The sequence below is a fragment of the Microcaecilia unicolor genome, chromosome 4, assembly GCF_901765095.1.
Source record: "Microcaecilia unicolor chromosome 4, aMicUni1.1, whole genome shotgun sequence".
Taxonomy (NCBI): domain Eukaryota; kingdom Metazoa; phylum Chordata; class Amphibia; order Gymnophiona; family Siphonopidae; genus Microcaecilia; species Microcaecilia unicolor.
Genome location: NC_044034.1, coordinates 244,489,786 through 244,511,627, shown reverse-complemented (window position 1 = coordinate 244,511,627; position 21,842 = coordinate 244,489,786). Strand labels below are relative to the sequence as shown.

The window sequence follows — 21,842 nt, the reverse complement described above, 5'->3', positions numbered from 1 at the left end:
GGTGGATGGTATCCACCTCTGGAAAACGAGTGAGAGTGGGAATTCTTGATCTTGACATCTTTCTTCCACAGTTCTTCTAAACAAACTCCAGTGTTGTGGTGTATGCAGTCTATTGGAGATGGACACATGTCATCCAGTGGTGAGCATGGTTCCCTACTTCTCTTCCATTGTGGTTGATTGGGTATACAAACAGGAGTACAAAAGGGTGATGTATACAGGTCTCCAGAATCGCTCCTACTTTGTTTCTTTTCTTTTAACACCCCCTTGTTTTAGAACCACTATTCCCTACCAGGCTCCCCTTCGCTGCCATGTTTTAAATCGTTGTTTTGAATTTGGCATCTTATTATTTTAGGGATTCACCCTTTTACTCCCGTTTTTTCTACCACCATATGTTTATCCTTGACATTACCAATATTAAGCTTTTGGCTGGTTTCTTTACTTTGTTACCACGTCACTGCGGCTAGTTTGCTTTTCCGTGACTTTTGTTTTGCTTTGGGTCGGCGCGCCTAGATGGTCCAGCCCCCCTGTTATTTGATATTCACAGCATTATGACGTTGTGCTTCCATGTCATTAGTATATTTATGATCTCATTTTTTCTTCTTTTTTTCTTTTCTTTTTTTTAGCGCTGTTAACTCCAATGGAATAATGCATGTCTTTGACTTGTGCTCCACACATTAAGACATGCCATACGCTATAGCCATTGTTGTTCAAAAGGTCTTTTTAAAGATCAGATATTGATTTATTATTATATTTTTTTCCAACGATATACTTTAGCAAGGTACTATTACCATCGTTCTCCTTTATTGCCATTGTGTCTCCTTTTCTTCCAGACCCCCTTCACATAGTGGCTCCACACCCAAACCAATACTACTAAGGTTTGTCAAGCCACTAATAGATAGTTGTTTTTTAATAGCATGATATATGAACGCCCGTTTTGATAAAGAAGTTCTATTTAGCGACATTCCATTTTCCATTTCACTTGTTATGTGATACCCTGTTTTCTGGTCTACCTGTGATGTTCTTAAGGGAGTTCTTTGTCTCCTATATTTCAATAGATTTTTAATGTATTTTTATATATATTTCTCTATGTGCTGTTTTGAACACCTATGCATTTCTAGTTATGAAAATCATATCCTTTGTTAGATTCAGGAATGCTACAGCTTCCTTCCAGCTATATCATTTTAGTTTTTAATTTTTTATCATTAGACATGTTACAAGATATGTTTATTATGCTTTATCTATTTGGTTATTTTATAATAGTTTATTAGTTTTGTTGTATTGCAACATTCTTGCAAATGTATCGTTCTTTTACATTACATTGTACGTGTTTGACACTTTTTATTATTTTATGTTCATACAAGCCGTTAAGCCCATTAAAATGGGCAAGATTTTTTATTTCTGAAATGTAATTTAAAAGTTGATGAACGTAATGTGAGTTGACGTCTATAGTACACTTATATGATTTCCCATGTCCCTTATTGTTGTAATATTTTGTGTGTGTGTGTGACAGAGAAAGTGAGTGTGTGTGAGAGAAAGTGTGTGTGTGCGTCTGTCTTAAAGAGAGAGAGAGTGTATGTGTGTGTTTGTGTGGCGTAGCCATGCTTACCCCGTTTACCTCCCACCACTGCCTTCATTTGCCTGCGCCGCCCATGCAATTCTCCTCACTCCCCTGCCCCCTCCCCTCCAGCCACCCAGTGATTCTCCTCACTCCCCTGCCCCCCTCCAGCCACCCATACCCAGCGATTCTCCTCTCTCCCCTGCCCCCCTCCAGCCACCCATCGATTCTCCTCACTCCCCTGCCCCCCTCCAGCCACCCAGTGATTCTCCTCGTTCCCCTGCCCCCCCTCCAGCCACCCAGCGATTCTCCTCGCTCCCCTGATTACCTCCATCGAAGCGGCCGCATTATTGAAAGCCCTGCCCATCTGTAGCCTTCCCTTTGAGTTCGTTCCCTCAGAGTCCCGCCCTCACAGAAAGAGGAAATTACGTCAGAAGGCGAAACTCTGAGGGAACGAACTCGAAGGGAAGGCTAGAGACGGGCAGGACTTTCAATGACGTGGCCGCTTCGACGGAGGTAATCAGGGGAGCGAGGAGAATCGCTGGGTGGCTGGAGGGGGGCAGAGGAGCGAGGAGAATCACTGGGTGGCTCAAGGGGGGCCAATCCAGATTTCACTGCAACCACATTTCGAGGCATGTCAGTCAGAGCTTGTGGCATTGACCTCGTGGGGTTGGAGGGGTGGTAGCAGCGGTGTAGTGGAGAGACCTGTGAAGAGATGCATGTGCAGAACAGCTGTGCTGTTCTGCGCATGTGCGGAACGTCGGTCACTGTTCATTTATATAGTAGGATACTATTTTATATGTTTTTAGACTCCTGAGGCAGGCCTGTGGCCGAAACACAGATCGGTCTCGAGTCCGTAATAAAGTTTCTTTGTTTGACTCAGTTGTCCCAGTCCCTGGAGTTAGTGGTCCATGTCCCACTTTTTTTCTATTTGTGTGTCCTTGAGATTTTGTTGTTCATCCACCCAGGTGGATTGCCTATCCCTGTTTTATCCCTTACGGAAAGATACCAGTGCCAGAAATGGTATTCAATGCTGATGAGTCAGGGAAACAAACAAATCTCTGTAAACCTGGAAGATATAACAGAGTAATCTGGCAAACTGAGGAGTAGCAAATCGCCTGGATTGGACGGTATACTTCCAAGAATATTGATAGAACTGAAAAATGAACTTGCAGAGCTATTGCTAGTAATATGTAATTTAACTTTAAAAGTATGGTAACGGAAGATTGGTGGGTGGCAAATGTAACACCAGTTTTTTTAAATGGTTCTAGAGGTGATCCGGGAAATTATAGGCTGGTAAGCCTAACATTGGTGCCAGGCAAAATGGTAGAGACTATTATAAAGAACAAAATTACAGAGCATATACATAACCATGTATTAATGAGACAAAGAGGCATATTTTCAAAGCACTTTGGGAGGCTAAGTTCCATAGGTTTCTATGGAACTTTGGGAGGCTAAGTGCTTTGAAAATGAGCCTCAAAGCCAACAGGATTTAGTTAAGAGAAATCTTGCCTCACTAATTTACTACATTTCTTTGAAGGGATGAATAAACATCTGGATAAAGGTGAGTCAGTCGATATTGTGTATTTGATTTTCAAAAGGTATTTGACAAAGTACCTCATGAAAGACTCCTGAGGAAATTGCAAAGTCATAGGATAGGAGGTAATGTCCTATTGTTGATGAAAAACTGGTTAAAAGATAGAAAAAAAAATCTCACCTTGCTGCTAGGCAGGGTTCATAACACAAAAATCTGATAACACCCTTTGTATAAAGGAATAATTAGAAAACTATTTATTTGTGATGGTTTCTTGTTTGGCATATGGACATTGCAAATTTGAAGATGTGACTTCTTAACGTTTTGACAATGGTTATTCCTTGTTCCTCTGTGTCTATGTTCAATAAAATAAAAGATAGAAAACAGAGAGTAGGGTTAAATGGTATTCTCGATGGAGAAGGATAGATAGTGGGGTCTGGGCTGGGACCGCTGCTTTTTAACATATTTATAAATGTTCTAGAGATGGAAATAACTAGTAATTAAATTTGCTGATGACACAAAAGTTATTCAAAGTTTTTAAATTGCAAGAGGATTGTGAAAAATTGCAAGAGGACCTTACAAGACTGAGAGACTAGACATCCAAATAGAGAATGATATTTAACGTGAGCAAGTGCAAAGTGATTGTATTTGGTAAAGAGGAACACAAACTATAGCTACATGATGCAAGGTTCCACATTAGGAGTCAAGGACCAAGAAAAGGATCTAGGTGTCATCGTTAATGATACATTAAAACCCTCTTCTCAGTGTGCAGCTGCGGCTAAGAAAGCAAATAGAATCCTAGATATTATTAGGAAAGAAATGTTATAATGCCTCTATATTGCTCCATGATGCAACCTTGAAATCTGGTCACCGCACGTCAAAAAAGATACAGCGGAATTAGAAAAGGTACAGAGAAGGTCGACGAAAATGATAAAGGGGAAGGGACGACTTCCCTATGAGGAAAACCTAAAGTGGCTAGGGCTCTTCAGTTGGAGAAGAGACAGCTGAGGAGAGATATGATAGAGGTCTACAAAATACTGAGAGGAGTAGAAAGGGTAGACATGAATTGCTTGTTTACTCTTTCCAAAAGTACTAGGACTAGGGAGCAGGCAATGAAGCTACTAAGTAGTAAATTAAAAAAAAAAAAAACCGAAAAAATTTGCTCAAGGCTCCACACTGGCCCAGCAACACAACCGTGAGGAGAGGTAAGAAGCGAGATCCGGTCATTGTAGGGAGCGGAGGGGAGGGGGAGGTTGGAGAGTAGAGGAGAGGAGAGTAATGTCAGTTACTGTGGGGGGCACAGTGAAAGAAATGGAGGTTATTGCATGGAGGAGGGGGTTGAGGAAAGAAATGGTGCCTCCATGAATAGCCCCCACCCTAGACTTCAGAAAACCCCCAGTTTCTAATAACAGCCTGAGAGTTTATTAGAAACAACACAGTACATAAAGTTATTTCAGAGAAAGTTTTGGATTTTGCATGATACTCCTCACCTTGCTCATTGGTTCTCCTTTTTTGAGCCATCTAAACCCAGACAGAAGCTCTCAAAAACATCTCAAAAACAATGGGATCAACATTCAGCCAGCAGCAGTAAGCCACTTCCAGCCGCAGGCTGAGCTAACCCCAGATATTCAATGCCCATAGGTCCCCCCGTTCCAAGATTTTGATAATAACTCTACAATCCTCATCAGCCTATATTTCTATAACACCACATAATTGGACATCATGCTTTTGAAGACATTAGTGGTTCTTTGAACTTATAGGGCTACGAAAACTTTGTTTTACTTTGACTGCAGCTGATTTTGTTATCCCAGACACAAGGTACTACACAATTATTGTGCGAGACTAGAATCATACATGTACATGAAATCCAAATGACAAGTAAAGGTTAAATAAAACAGCACCAATAATTGAGCTCACTAAATTTATGGATTTTGCTCCCAGTTCTTCTTTCGTTGCTATGAACACTTATCTTTATGTTCTATTGCTATATGTAACTAAGTGCTCCAGGATGATAAGGTACATCGGGGAAAGATATCCATCTGCTGTACTATCTGTCCTTTTTGAAGTACCTGGATATCTAATGGTAAAAGTTTTTAACAATGCTGCTCAATACACCAATGTTGTTGCAGGATGGAGCTAAGCAAAGTGTTAAGGAAACCCCTCTTGGCTCAGAAGTCACCCTAAGCCCGGAGGTATGTTCTCTACAGCCGTGCACAACCAGCTCCCCTTTTCTCATGTTGGGGCCAGCTGCCCAGCAAGGGAATACTAGTCACCAGGACAGGTTGGAAGAAAGGAGAATTCTGCGACTTCTCCAGACAGCATCGAAGGGACATGTTCAGGAGCAGGGGTGTTAGTACCACACATTACTGAAGAACTGGAGATAAAAGTTCCCTGTGGGAGCTGAAACAGTGACTTCTAGGGAACTATCAATTTCAGGGGAGAAGTCTAACGTTACCTTCTACATTGATTAGTAAACCTAGAGAGGTGACACTGGAATCTATATGGCTGTCTATATCAGACTTAGCTAAAACATTACTGCCTGTGGTAAATGACTTAATACCTCGCTATTGTAATATAACAGATTTATCAACCATCAAGTTTAAAATGGGATCAACAGAGAACTCAATTAGAAGTGTAAACTTAAAGGCTGCTAAATTTTCCTTTTGAGAAGTATGTCCACCTAGAGATAGGTTTAAGAAATTTTGTATGGATTTGTTAAAACATTCACCTGAACCTATATTTATTATTAGCAGGATTTATTATCTACCTGCTTCTAAAAGATTGTTGATTGGAGATAAAGTAGGAGAATTAACATTGGACTCTTTAGAAATTTCTAGAATATCCACTGGAGCTCATGAGGCTCCACATAGAACTTTGGTTGTAGCCTTTACTACTTGTTCTGATGATTTGGTTCCGAGATATATTTTTTTAAGTCTAAGGAGAAAGTATTTTTGGAGCAAAGATTGTGATTTCTCCTGATGTCTCCCATGAAACACAAAGGAGGAAGAAGCAGTTTTGCGCTTCGCCCAGGTATGCTTCAAACTGGGAGCGTCTTCTTCTTTTTTTTTTTTTAATTTCCATGCAAATGCATAATTCATTATCACTCAACCAAATATATTATTTGGGATCCAGTAAACCTATCCATTTTTCTAGTGACCAAGAGAACTTTTCTTTGGTTTCTGATAGAGGGGGTGGTAGTTAATGAAGAGAAAAAAGAAAAAAAATCCTGTCTCACATGCATGTAAGATTCAAATTTTGCCTTAACTTTTTGACTATTCTTCTTTTTGGTACTGGATCCTCCTCATTGTGGACCAGTGCAGAACAAATTTGATGTAATTACGTTTGAATTAATATTTCTTATCCCTGTCTCAGAATATGTAAGAGCTAGGGGGATATATTTTTTTTATTAGATTAATTTTTTTTCTGTTTTTCTGTACAAGTTTAATTCTTGGTGTAATTTGGAAATCCAATAAACATAACACAAAAAAGAAAAGTTAAGGAAACTTAAGTCCTAAGGGATCACTAAGAGAAGGAACTGTTAAAACTGAGGTGAAAGAGCAAGAAATTTAAATTTTAAAGCATTACTCAGGAGGAAAATTCCTGGAGATATGAAATCATATCTGATGGGCTCCACACAACAATTGAAGATAACATGGAAAGTCTTGCACATGCTCAGTAGACCACTCTAGAAAGATCTAAAGTTCTGTTTACATTTCTCTGTTTCAGGCTCTATCACCCACTTGTGGTATCCTGCTTATCTTTGGGGAATTGCATCTACAAAATCCAAATCCATGGCATCTGAAAGTTTGAACTTAGATGCTACTTTTCAGCTGAAGACTGACTGAAGCCATTTCTGGAATGGATGGGCTAGAAGCCAAAGAGTAAAATACTGCACCATCATTATCCAGGTCATTTAGGAACTGGACAAAGAAAAGTGTTCACAATAAAGCAGAACTGGGAGCAAAATCCATTAATCCGGTGAGCTTCCCATGCTCACAAGTAACAACTGGTTACAGCACTTACCAAAAACAAGTCTCTTATGCATAAACCTATATGCTAAATAAAACAAGGCACTTCAATTTTGCTTACCAGGAAACCGTCTGACACTTTCTGATTGTTTTATAGAAAGTTCCACCATCTGAAAAACCAGTAAAACAAGGCATAATGTTGTGATAAAATACAGATACAACTGGAACCAACTCCACTTGCTTATAAATCTAGATACAGTGAAAAGCAGCAATGTCAAAAAACTTTCTAATTAGGAAATTGCCAGTGTGGCATTTTCTGTAAAAGTTAATAGCCTCCAAACCAACTTGACATTGGGATCCTTATTCTGGTAAACACAGGGCCTATTAATTTTAAACGGACAAGAAAATCAAGTTACTAATCTGTTGTAGATGTTCTGTGGAAAGCAGAATAGAAGTCCTCGAAAAGCTACCCTTAGAGCTTTGGAACTCTACCGAAGTTCTGATCTTGACTGTACATGAAGTCCAGGACTCATTTTTGAATGACCAAACCACCTCTACCTGTGTTCTCATGGGGGATGGGAGATGTGTTCTTAATTTGTTTGGTATGCTGTTTTATAATTTTGTGTATGTAATTTTGTAGATCACATTGAATACAAGAATACTAAAGCATATAAAAACCAGAAGATATTCTAATACTGAACCACATCTAGTGATCACTGGATACCAGATGATCCCCCACTATAGTGTCAGAAACTCTCCCCATTTGTAAGCACCAAATCCAATACTGCCCCTCCTGCATGGGTTGTGTTAACTGTTGCCAGAACAATTCTCCCTGAAGAGAATGCAGAATCTCTTTATTTCTATATGACACAGCAGACAAGTATCCAAATCAACATGCAGCAAAATGAGATCATCTAACAGCACGTCCCTGACACGGTTCCAGGCTCTAAGCAGACTGTCACAGACTCAGGAACAACGTGAGCTCTTGGGCTGCTGTCGACTAGCGGCAGCAGCAGGCTAAACCCTCCAACCAGGACTGGACTAAACAAGCAGGACTGGAGCAGACTAGAGGTGCAGGAAGCACACAGGCAGAAACAGACCAGAAGTGCACAGGGCAGACAGGCTATACAAAGACAGAAACCAGGACTAGACAGAACTAGCAGGACTGGAGCAGACTACAGGTGCAATAAGCACACAGACAGAAACAGACCGGAAGTGCACTGAGCACACAGACTGCACTAAGACACAAACCAGGACTGGACTAGGCAGGAAACACAGGGACAGAACTAAGTAAAGCCAGAAGAGAAAACACTCAAACGGGCCGCAAGGCCGACCTGGAACTGATGCACAAGAGCTCTCTCATGTGGCCTGCAAGGCCGAACGGGAACCCAAATACAATAGCAGAAAGAAGAAGAGACTAGGCAGAACTTTAGGCAAGGCAGACTAGGCAGAGCTCTAGGCGAGGCACACTAAGAAGAGCTCAAGTCCGGACAGACTAGGTAGAGTTCAAGGTGAGGCAGACTAGGCAGAGCCCTTGGCAAGGCAGACTAGGCAGAGCTCAAGGCTGGGCCACATGATACACAAACACACAACAGAACGAACAGTCAATAACCAGGATTTAACAGATGGACACCATCTCTGCTCCACAGCACTTGGAAAATCATCCCATGATTCAGGCATGAAACACCTTATTCTAAAAGAAAAACCATCGAAGGAATAATGGATCTAATTAGATCTGTGGTTGTCCTGCATAATGCAGTGCAGGAAGTGGCATGCATGAGCAGTCAAGCTCATAAGAGCTCTAAAGCTAAAGGAAGCTTTGTTTCTGTGCAGACTCCACTGGACAATGTCACGTGTTAGGACACTGTAGCCTGTTTGTCCTCAGAGGGAAACAAAATATCAATTTATAAAGTAAACAGTGGATTTCTTCCTCCTAGGTACCGTCTTCTGATAAGTCATTGACCTCTTTTTATGATCCTCTCTTTAACACTTGTTCTCTTTTGCTTACTTAAAATACAAAACAGGAGACCTATAAACCGTGGTAACATTCCGAATTGTTGGTTAGAAGCAAATAGGGTGCTGGGAAGTATCAATGATCACATGCCTGATAGGATTTTTGTCCCTTTCAGACAGCTTAATTCAAAGTCAAGTGCCTGATTACTTGAAGTCCACTCTGGAGCTTTTAAACCAATCTTTCCTGCCTTCAAGTTAGGTGTTTCAACATAGCTTATTAAATTTAGGGCTCCTTTTACAAAGCCACACTAGTGATTCCGGTACAATAAATGTGACAAAGCTCATTCATTTCCTATGGGCTTCATTGCAATTTGCTGCACCGGAATTGTAGGAGTGGCTTTGTAAAAGGAGCCCTTTGTGTAGCTCCTCATCTGGTATTTGCTTACTCTATACTCAAAATCACAATGTGGTCTCTTTAGCTTCAGGTTCTAGATCTAGCTCTCTTCTACCTGAGCATTTTTCTCTTGAAACCACCCTCATTTAACCCACCTGATATAGAAGTGTTTGGAGCTCTGACCTGCGCACTTCCTAGAATGCTAGTCCAGGGATCCTTTTCAGCTTCTCAAGGGAAATTTTTTTTCTACCACACTGTTATCTTAAGGGATAGGAAGAGCTTGTATGGAATCAAGATATCAAGACACTTTCACTTACAGTACGGGAAAGCTCCTTTGAATGCTCTATATTAACTCTAGTTAATGCACTCAGTTAACAATTCTAATGAGTCAGTATCACATCACAGAGGATGAACAAATGGGACTCTAATATTTCCCCTTTATTTTGGTGATACTGTGGTGAACGATTTCATACTAAACACTTTCTGAACAGATGTATACAAGACCATTTCTAAAATAACAAATGTAGTTGGTCCCATGTCTGCCATCAGGCTGCTTCTTAAAGGAAAAATTTCAATGGGCTGATATGCAGAAATCTAAGCATTTTAGAGGGCAAAGGTAGTGCATACTTTGCCAATGGTGTGCGCAAGAGTGGAGTTTGGGTGAATAACTTGCATACTTGACAAAGTATTGGCACAGGCTTTTATCCCAGCTCTAGAGCTGGTGTAAATTTCCACACCTGCCACTTACGCTAGTATTTTATCTAGACAAGTAGGTAGGTGCCTATTTGTCTTTATAAACATGTTTCATATAAACACGTTAAATGACGCATCAACTAGGTGCCCCCTTATAAAATTACCGTTCTACTGCAAAGTTTGTTACTGACTGCTAGAAGTGCAACTACCAGGTACTAGAGGCATACTTTATAGGCCACTTTCAACTGGAAAGGTGTCACGTTTTCAAGGCAGGAACTAGGATCGTGAGCCCTTGGGCCACTGCCGAAGAGCGGCAGGCAAAACCACCCCACACAGGGATAAGACAGACTCTGACAGGGACAGCTAGACTTCACCTGCACTTGACCACCGTTTCTCAGGAGTTGAGCCCCTGGGTGCAGGTGGCCGGTAGGACTTACCAGACAGGGCAGGAACTGGATACCCACTAGGCAGGAAGCGAACAGGCAAAAGGGTCAGGAACTGAAAGCTGCAGAGCAGCCACTAAAACAGGGAACAAATACTGACAGACAAGAGACAAGACTGAAAGCTGCAGGGCAGCCACTGAAACAGGGAACAAATACTGACAGACAAGAGACAAGACTGAAAGCTACAGGGCAGCCACTGAAACAGGGAACAAATACTGACAGACAAGAGACAAGACTGAAAGCTGCCAGGAAGCCACTAAACAAGAAACACAGACAACCAAGAACTAGACAGAGAAATACAAACAAGAAACAAAACTGGGAACAAGCAATACAGGACAAGATAAACTACACAAATACTATACTAGAAACAGGCAAGAATCTCAGACAATAAACTGGACTAGGCAGAAGCGCACAGCGCACACCAGCATACCAGGGACCTTAGGCGATGCAAAGGCAAACACAGAAGTTTCCAAATGGCTAATAAGCCCAGCAGCAGCTGAGACTCAGCTGCAGCAATCACAAGGCAGCTACGGGTGCTGTGCAGGCACAAACAAGAAAGACAAGTCTGGCAGCCTGGAAGATCCGGACCGGACTGAGCTGAAGCCTGGAACGGGTAGGGACAGCAAGACAATCTATGGCAGCCACCGGTTCTGGCCACCAGAGGGCGAGGGGAGCACAAACCAAGACACAGGCAGAAAGCATACTGAAGCACAGAGAGGCTTAACACACACAGGTGCAGTGTAGTGGAGAAATCAGAGCCATGCTGGAAGCAGCCAGCACACAGAGACAGAGACAGAGCTAACTCAGAAAGACCAGACAGAAGCCAGCTTAGAAGCTGACCGCCAGAAATAAGGTAAGCCTGAGAGGGGTCACGACCACAGACATGACAAAAGGATACAAAAAGCCCAAGACATTGCAGCTAATGAGAAATTGGGCGTAGAAAATAAGATGAAAAACAATACCTGGGGCTCTAATTTTTTGCTTATTTCAAATCATGATTTGTTTTATTAATCATCATATACTCGAGTCAACACCAAAGGACTGTTCTGTATGAAAAGATGTATAGCTTATGTCATGAGTTCTTAACAAGCGGTGACCATACCCCCCAAAGGGTGTGGGAAGACGTCGAATGCCCCATAGAGGGAGATTCTATATATCGCGCCTACAAATTCGGTGCTGAAATCAGTGCTGACTAACCGTATTCTATAATCGGCGCCTAAATCTATGTGCCAATTATAGAATTCGCTCTGTTGATATTTCAGCACCTAAACCTACATGCATCCATTTACACCAAGTAAAACATGGCATAAATCTCGGCATGATGATTGTTTGTTAAGCATTTAATCAGTGATTATGTTTGTTTGAATTGGTATAGCTGAATAAATGCAATGTGTTTGTAATATTATATTGTGTTGGATATAGATAAGAAATGATTAGGTCATAATAAAGTGGTGGTTAATTAGATTGACCAATAATTAATGAATTTAACCCTTGTAATTGTAATGGCATGTAGATTTAGGCGCACTGGGCCATATTCTATAACTAGGTGTCTAAATGGTGGAACGCCCATTTCCCTGTTCATAATCACATCCCTTTTTGCCTGTGCACGTTAGAAGTTCAGCGCACATCGTTACAGAATATGCTTAGAAAGTTGTGCGCCTAAGTTCTAATCAGTGCCAATTAGTGCTCATTATTGCTTGTTAAGTAATGTTATGAGCACTCACAAGCTTGTTAAGCTTCTTAAATTGTGCGCACTGTTATAGAATCCACACTGATTTCAGCGCCAATCTCTACGTGAGCTATATAGAATCTGGGGGTTAGTGTGCCCCTTTGTGGGAAACATTTGTAAGCAAACATTTGAATTTTGATAATTCTTATACTTTTAGCTTTTGTTTGTCTTTAAGGGGTTTTATTTTTTACTTTTCTCTTGAACTGTTTTCCAACACGTGTTGTGGATTTTCTGTTTTTTGTACCTGCTAGGATAGGGACGGATGGGTACTTCTATGAATGATACGTCAAACTTGGCTCACATCCCTGTAGTTGCTTCTAACCATGGTAGAGTTAGATATAAGAGACTTTGTTTAGATATGTCCTCTTTGGTAAATTGTTTAGCTTTTATGCCACAATTGAGGTAGTAATTGGTAACCGTTTGCCTAGGAATTTTAAAAAATCAATTAGTTTAAAAAAGAAGCCTTCCATTTCCCAGGTGGACAACATATCAAAATAAGTCACAATGTTTCAGATAAAGATTGATCCTGAAGCTTACAGGGATAAGAAAAAATTAGTTAATTACCTGATAATTTTCTTTCCTTTAGTCCAAAGAATCAGTCCAGACAAATGAGTTGTGACCATCTGCCAGCAGGTGGAGATAGAAAACTCTAATGAACTATGCCTCATAAGCTCCTGCACTTAGCAACCAAGACAATATTCAATAACAAATCAGTGAAAGAAAGTGATTTCCAGGGAAAATCTCCAGCTTCTAGATAGAAAAAGAACTATGAAAAACGGCAAAACTCATTGCTTAGAAATAATGAGGCAAAACTCAAAATTACACAGAACCCGGAAAAAACGAAACCACCACAGAAGGGCAGGCTCTGGACTGGTCCATTGGGACTAAAGGAAAGAAAATTATCAGATAATTAACTAGCTTTTCCTTCCATTACGTGTAAGGATCAGTCCAAACAAATGGAATGTACTAAAGTAATATTTAAGAGGGGAGAGACTGTGATATCCCTGCAGCGAGAACCTTGGCCCGGAAGCATCTACTCGAGCAGACACATCCAAACGGTAATGCTCAACAAAGGAGTGAGAAGACCATGTTGCTAACCGACAGATCTCTGTCAGCGAAACTGCCTTAGACTCTGCCAAAGAAGTCAGCAAAGACCTGGTAGAATGAGCCTTAACGAGCATAGGAGAAGATCTACCCCTCAGAATGTAAGGCGAAGAAATAGCCTCCTTATGCCATCAAGCCATCGTCGCCTTGGAGGCCAGAAAAACATTTGGGGGTCCTGCAAAGAGGACAAAAAGATGATCAGACCACCTGAAATCACTAGTAGAGGTAAGATAGCAATAAAGGAAGCACTTCACATCCAACAGTCACAGGTGTCACGTTTTCAAAGCTGGAACTAGGTTTGTGAGCCCTTGGACCACTGCCAAGGAGCGGCAGCGGCAGGCAAAACCACCCTCAAACCAGGGACAGGGCAGAACAGGACTGGAACCCCGGACTGGAGTTGCAGCAGAGGCAAACAAGCTGGGACAGGCAGAGCAGGAACCCTAATCTTCACCTGCGCTTAGCCGCTTTTCCCCAGGAGTTGAGCCCCTGGGTGCAGGTGGCCGGCAGGGCTTTGCAGGACAGGGCAGGGGCAGGATACCAACAGGCAACACACAACAGAGTAGGACTAAAAGCTGCCAGCGCAGCCACTAAACAAGAAACACAGATAAGAAATAGGACTGAAAGCTGCCAGGCAGCACCTAAACAAGAAACCCAGAGAACCCAGAGCTAGACACAGAAATACAAACAAGAAACAAGACTAGGACAGTACAAGCTAAACTACACAAAGACTAAACTAGAATCAAGCAGGGAACTTGAACCAGAAACTAAACCAGGCAGAAGTGCCATAAGCACCAACATACCAGGGCCTTAGGCGATGCAAAGGCAACAGCAAAGTGTCTCCAAATGGCTAATAAGCCCAACAGCAGCTGAAGCTCATCTGCAGCAATCACCAGGCAACTACGGGAGCTGTGCAGGTTCAAACAAAACAAGCAAGTCTGGCAGCCTGGAAGATCCGGACCAGACTAGGCTGAAATCTGGAACGGGTGACAGTAACCAGACAGTCCATTGCAGCCACCAGGTCTGGCCACCAGGTGGCGAGAAGGAGATCATGAAACATGGGCACAACAGTGACAACAGGGAAGCGTATTCTGCACAATAGACCACCCTGAAAAAAGAAGAAAAATAAAAAGTATGATTGACTTGAAAAGGAGATACAATCTAAGTGAAAAAGGCCTGAACCGTCCATATGGAAAATCCTGAGTCAGAAAAGCGGAGAAAGGGATCCCTGCAAGAAAGAGCTTGAAGCTCTGAAACTCTCCGTGCCATCAAAATGGCAATTAGAAATACTGCCTTTAAAGTAAGATCTTTGATAGTTGCCAAATTAAGGGGCTCAAAGGGGGCCGACTGAAGAGGCGTAAGAACCACTTGAAAACTCCACTGAGGACAAACATTGCTGAGAGGGGGACGCAGAAGAGTAACTCCCTTGAGGAATCGTACTACATCAGGGTGAGCAGCCAATGAGGCATTCTGTATCTTGCCTGTATGACATGCCAATGCTGTCACCTGAACCCTGAGCGAATTGAGAGCTAAGTCTTTTTTGAATCTCTCCTACAGGAAAGATAAAATTTGAGACAAGAAAGCACGAAATGAATAAACACCATTCTGTGCAGACCAGCTTTCAAATGTTCTCCACACTCTAGCATAAGAAGAAGAAGTGGACTGCTTTCGGACTGGAAGCAAGGTAGTAATATCATCTGTGTAACCCTTCTTCCTCAATCACACTCTCTCAACAGCCAGGTCATAAGATCAAAGCAGAAGGGACCTGCCACAAGAACTGGACCTTGGTACAATAAGCCCATCTGTGGAGGAACAATCAACTGAGGAGTGATTTGAAGATGAATGAGATCCGCATACCAAGGACGTCTGAGCCAGTTCGGAGCTACAGAAAAGACCTTCCCAGGATGACACACAATCCTGTGAAATGTCCCTCCCACGAGAGACCACAACAAGTAAAGAAGGCCATCCAATGGCCAACGCTGTACTAGTGCATACATTCCTAGGGAGACTTTATCCCTGAAGCGGCTGTAGAATCTGTGTACTTGCACATTGAGTCTGGATGCTGTGAGGTCCAGAACCAGAAGGCCCCACTATGTGGAAATGAGGCAATACGCAGTCTTTGATAGTAGCCATTCCCCCAGATCCAGAGACACTCTGCTGAGGAAATCCATTTGCAAGTTCAGTGAACCCGCTATGTGAGATGCTGAAATCATCGGCATGTTCAATTCTGCTCACTGAAAAAGAAGACATGCCTCCTGGGCTACAGATGCACTCTTTGTTCCTCCTTTCTGTTGATATAAAACATGGCTATGACATTGTCTGACAGTACACCAGAGACGCAAAGTCTAGTACAGCTTTCCGGACAGCTCAAAGTTCCAATTTTTTGATGGACCAGAAAGCCTCCACTCTTGACCAGCGGCCCTGTGCAGAGCAGTGGAGATAATTGGCTCCCCATCCAAAGAGGCTGGAATCGGAGGTGAGAACACACCAAATAGGAGTCTGTAAGGGCAACCTCGCTTGAGTATGCACATGGAGAAGCCATCAAGTCAAAAACCGTCTGGCTTGAGGGGTCCACGGCACCAGATGGTCATAAGTCCCCGAGACCGGAGAACACTGGCTCAACAGGGAAGACTGTAGAGGCCAAATGTGGAACTTTGCCCAAGGTAGAACATCCAAAGTTGTAGCCATAGAACCAAGAACCTGAGCATAATCCCATGCCCACAGGCAGGGAAGAGAGAAAAGCCTGAGAATTTGCTGTTTGAGCTTGAGCTGATGATTCTGAGGCAGGAAAACCTTCTCCACCTGTGTACTGAAGCACACTCCCAGAAACTCCAGGGTCTGGGTAGTGGTGAGATGACTCTTGCTGTAATTCACACACAACCCAGCACAGAAAGAAGAGACTGGACTGTCTGTGTACTGCGAAGGTTCACTTGATAAGAAGGCACTTGAATTAGCCAATTGTCCAGGTGAGGTTGTACCTGGATGCCTTGCTGGTGAAGAAAGGCTGCCACCACCCCATAACTTTTGAAAATGTGTGAGGTGCAGTGGGCAAGGCCAAAAGGCATGGCCTTGAATTCAAAATGATCTCCCAAGACCGCAAACTGGAGAAATTTCCAGTGAGAAGGCCAAAATGGGATATGAAAATAAGCCTCCTTGAGGTCCAATGAAGTGAGAAACTCGCCTGGCTGGACCGAGGCTATGACAGAACAAAGAGTCTCCATGTGGAAGTGCAGCACTCTGAGAGACTTGTTCACTCCTCTGAAATCCAGAACCGGGCAAAAAAAATCTTCTTTCTTTGAGAACACAAAATAGATGGAATATCGAGCCGTGCCCTTCTCTGCTAGAGGAACAGGCTGAATGGCCCCAGTCACCTTAAAGAGGCTAAGGTAGTTAGCACTGCTCGACTCTTTGCAGAGCTGTCGCAAGGGGACAGCATGAAAAGATCTGCGAGTGGCTTTGATAATTCTAGCTTGTAGACATGGAGAATAATATCGAGGACCTACTGGTCTGCTGTAATGGTAGTCCACTCCTTGTGAAAGCAGGAAAGACACCCACCTATGTCTACGTATAATGAGTGAACCTCAACCCTGTCATTGTGAGGGCTGCGAAGAGAGAGAGGTTCTTGAGGAAGCGGAAAAGGGCTTCTTGTCTCCTTGAAAGGAAGACTGAGTCTAAGGAAAGTGAGATTTTTGAGCGGAACCACTAGCCTTCCCTGGTCTATACCTCTGCACTTCTCTAAAATGAGACTTAGCAGTCAGGAGATGAGGCTTAGGCTTGTCCTCAGGTAGCCGCTGGACCTTGGAATCTCTCAGGTCTTTATCAATCTTCTCCAAATCTGTACCAAAGTTTCCCCCGAAAGGGCAACTTCGTCACATGAGATTTGGATGCCACATCGGTGGCCCGATGCCTCAACCATGGACAGCATCGTACCAAAACAGCAAAAGCCATATCCCTAGCTGACGCACAGAAAATATAATAAAGAACATCTGACAAATAAGACAACCCCGCTTTTAGAGTAGGGAGAAAGTCTGGAGGCAAGTCCAACATAGACAATTATTAATGCACGATAAAGAAGCTCTGGCTACAAAAGAAGAAGAAATTGTTGCCTGAGAATTAAACGCATTTAGTTGAAAAGCAAGCTTCAAGGAAGCCTCAAGCTTGCAGTCATGCATATCCTTTAATGCAGTGCTGCTTTCAACAGGGATAGTGGTACTTTTAGTAACCACCTTAATAAGGGCATCCACCTTAGGCAGAGCAAACTGCTCTAAATCAGATGGCAGGAGGGGATATAATTTCCAGCAAACCAAACCACCACAGAGGTGGAGGTACACAAATTCCTACGAAAAGTAGAGTCTGAGGAAAGGGGGGAGTAGGAGGAGTAGGCTCTTCAACAACACCAGTAGGCGATGTGGGTGAGAAACAATCTCTTTATTGAAATATACACTCGAGTGTATATTTCAATAAAGAGATTGATCCTCATCCACGTCGCCTACTGGTGCTGTTGAAGAGCCTACTCCTCCTACTCCCCCCTTTCCTCAGGGGATATAATTTCGACATAGCGCGAGCCACCCAGGGGTCTCCCACTGAGCTGCAATAAGCTCCTGCATAGCCTCATGAATATGAAAAGATACAGGAAGTCTCTTAGTACCTGACCTAATAGATGGAGCGGACCAGAGAACTGAGAAGCAGTGGAAGAAATGCTTAAAGCCTCCACTGATTTTGTGATCAACAGAGGCAACTCTGTTCTCAAAAACAGCCTAGCTACAGTAGGATTATCACCCACATCTGCCTCTGAAATGTACACGTCAAGGCCATCAGCAGAACTAGGAAAGTCAAAACACACAGATAAAACCTCCTCCAAGTCCCAAGGACGAACACTCTCCAAATCCTGCAAAACACAAAGTTTTTGTTTCTTAGGAAACTGCTCCTCAAAAGCAACGTGAGGAGAAGAAGGAGAGGCAGCTTGAGTTGACTTTAATAAAAAAGGCCTGATACAAGAACAAATTCAGGTGAAAACAGCAGGGCAGAGACTTCTACCCCTGCAAAACAAACATCCCTGGATACGGTCTAGGGCGAGGAACCAGCTGACAAAATGGCCACCGAAGCCTTGTGGATCGCAGGAGCCGTTGGCGCTGAGCCCACCAAAACCACCATCAAAGTGGGGCAGGATTTAACTCCTAGAGACAGAGTACATAAGTATTGCCATACTGGGACAGACCAAAGGTCCATCAAGCCCAGCATCCTGTTTCCAACAGTGGCCAATCCAGGTCACAAATACCTGGCAAGATCCCAAAAAAGTACAAAACATTTTATACTGCTTATTCCAGAAATAGTGGATTTTCCTCAAGTCCAATTAAATAATGGTCTATGTACTTTAGGAAGCTGTCCAAACCTCTTTTAAACTCCGCTAAAAACCGCCTTCACTGACGGCCAAAGTAGGCAAAAGTTGAATGTCCACAGAAGTAAATCAAAATGTGCAGGAACCAGTAGCTGACAGCTTACCCCCACAGCACATACTAGACTTAATAAGCTCAGACATAGAGAATAATAAATATACTCACAGAAAACAGCCAGTCTCGTGATCTCCAAGGCACTGAAACTCCAGAATCTTCTCACATCACATGCGCTCTCAAAAACAACCGCAGTGACTGATTTTTTTTTTATTTTTTAAGATAGAGGCAGGAGAAAAAAAGAAGGGAAGACTGAGATAAAGAGGTAGAAAGTGGCAACAGGGGAGCAGGGAGGGACCTTATTCTCAACCTAAAAACTGAACTGAATCTGCAAGCAGGACAGGAGGCCACATAGAAGTCACCACAGCGCACAGGAGCAGCTATCCCGCCTGCTGGAGATAGAGAATACTGGTTTGGTTGTTAAGCACAGGAGCTTATGAGGCACAACTCATTAGAGCACTCTTTCTCCACCTGCTGGCGGCTGGTCACAACCCATTTGTCTGGACTGATCCTTGGGACATAATGAAAGATACAGATACTGTAGGACCTAAAAACCACGGAAAACTTGTTTTTAAAACCAAATCAAGATTCCCCCAATAACCCCCTCCCCCTTTGGCATTGCTCTCCTCTACCTTCCATCCCCTCTCCCCCTGCCAGATGCTCAAGGCCCTGCACCATAACATCAAGATGAGGTAAAAAGAGAGATTCCAGTCATCACGGTGTAGGAGGGAGGGCAACGCCAATTACTGCTGGAAGGAGGACAGAAATGGTGGTTACTGTGAGAAGGAGGGCTGGAGGAGAGAAGTGGTCATCACGAGGAGAAAGGATGGAGGAAAGAAATGGTCATCAAGGGGAGGAGAGCCAAAGGAGAGAAATTATGTCTCCATTAATAACTCACCCTGGACGTCAGAAAACCCAGTGTTTCTAATAATAGCCCTGGCAATTATTAGAGAGAATATGGTATGTCCCTTATCTGCAACCTAACAAAAGCATCTATGTGAAACAGAAATACTTAAGATCTTCACTTCCACTGCTTTAAGTCCTACTCCTGGAACCTATGAAAGTCTTTGTCTATATGACTAGAATAGAAATCTGTTGCTTTTAAAAATGCCCAATGTTTAATTTATTTTATATTAAGCAGTGGGATAAAAGCACAGAATTTTCTACTGCAGTAATAGAATCTCTCTTCCTTTTCCCAGCACAGTCTTCCATAAAGCGAATGCTACATACCCTTAGAAGGTATTCTCCGAGGACAGCAGGCTGATTGTTCTCACCGATGGGTGACGTCCACGGCAGCCCCTCCAATCGGAAACTTCACTAGCAAAGGCCTTTGCTAGCCCTCGCGCGCCGATGCGCACCGCGCATGCGCGGCCGTCTTCCCACCCGAAACCGGCTCGTGCCGGCCAGTCTCATATGTAGCAAGACAAAGACTAGGGAAGACACAACTCCAAAGGGGAGGCGGGCGGGTTTGTGAGAACAAACAGCCTGCTGTCCTCGGAGAATACCTTCTACAGGTATGTAGCATTCGCTTTCTCCGAGGACAAGCAGGCTGCTTGTTCTCACTGATGGGGTATCCCTAGCCCCCAGGCTCACTCAAAACAACAAACATGGTCAATTGGGCCTCGCAACGGCGAGGACATAACTGAGATTGACGTAACAATTTTTCCAACTAACTGAGAGTGTAGCCTGGAACAGAATAAACATGGGCCTAGGGGGGTGGAGTTGGATTCTAAACCCCAAACAGATTCTGAAGCACTGACTGCCCGAACCGACTGTCGCGTCGGGTATCCTGCTGCAGGCAGTAATGAGATGTGAATGTGTGGACAGATGACCACGTCGCAGCTTTGCAAATCTCTTCAATAGTGGCTGACTTCAAGTGGGCTACCGACGCTGCCATGGCTCTAACATTATGAGCCGTGACATGACCCTCAAGAGCCAGCCCAGCCTGGGCATAAGTGAAGGAAATGCAATCTGCTAGCCAATTGGATATGGTGCGTTTTCCCACAGCCACTCCCCTCCTGTTGGGATCAAAAGAAACAAACAATTGGGCGGACTGTCTGTTGGGCTGTGTCCGCTCCAGATAGAAGGCCAATGCTCTCTTGCAGTCCAATGTGTGCAGCTGACGTTCAGCAGGGCAGGAATGAGGACGGGGAAAGAATGTTGGCAAGACAATTGACTGGTTCAGATGGAACTCCAACACAACCTTTGGCAAGAACTTAGGGTGAGTGCGGAGGACTACTCTGTTATGATGAAATTTGGTGTAAGGGGCCTGGGCTACCAGGGCCTGAAGCTCACTGTCTCTACGAGCTGAAGTAACTGCCACCAAGAAAATGACCTTCCAGGTCAAGTACTTCAGATGGCAGGAATTCAGTGGCTCAAAAGGAGGTTTCATCAGCTGGGTGAGAACGACATTGAGATCCCATGACACTGTAGGAGGCTTGACAGGGGGCTTTGACAAAAGCAAACCTCTCATGAAGCGAACAACTAAAGGCTGTCCTGAGATCGGCTTACCTTCCACACGGTAATGGTATGCACTGATTGCACTAAGGTGAACTCTTACAGAGTTGGTCTTGAGACAGACTCAGACAAGTGCAGAAGGTATTCAAGCAGGGTCTGTGTAGGGCAAGAGCGAGGATCTAGGGCCTTGCTGTCACACCAGACGGCAAACCTCCTCCATAGAAAGAAGTAACTCCTCTTAGTGGAATCTTTTCTGGAAGCAAGCAAGATGCGGGAGACACCCTCTGACAGACCCAAAGAGGCAAAGTCTACACTCTCAACATCCAGGCCGTGAGAGCCAGGGACCGGAGGTTGGGATGCAGAAGCGCCCCTTCGTCCTGCGTGATGAGGGTCGGAAAACACTCCAATCTCCACGGTTCTTCGGAGGACAACTCCAGAAGAAGAGGGAACCAGATCTGACGCGGCCAAAAAGGAGCAATCAGAATCATGGTGCCTCGGTCTTGCTTGAGTTTCAACAAAGTCTTCCCCACCAGAGGTATGGGAGGATAAGCATACAGCAGACCCT

The 21,842-nt window shown here is 43.5% G+C and overlaps 1 protein-coding gene across 1 annotated transcript in view; it reads right to left on the bottom strand.

The window, feature by feature from the left end:
- The window catches only part of DZIP1 (DAZ interacting zinc finger protein 1), a 327,827-nt gene that overhangs the window by 152,182 nt on the left and 153,803 nt on the right, over positions 1–21,842 (bottom strand). The window contains 1 exon segment of the mRNA XM_030201373.1: positions 7,179–7,227. Coding sequence (XP_030057233.1) covers positions 7,179–7,227 — 49 coding nt within the window.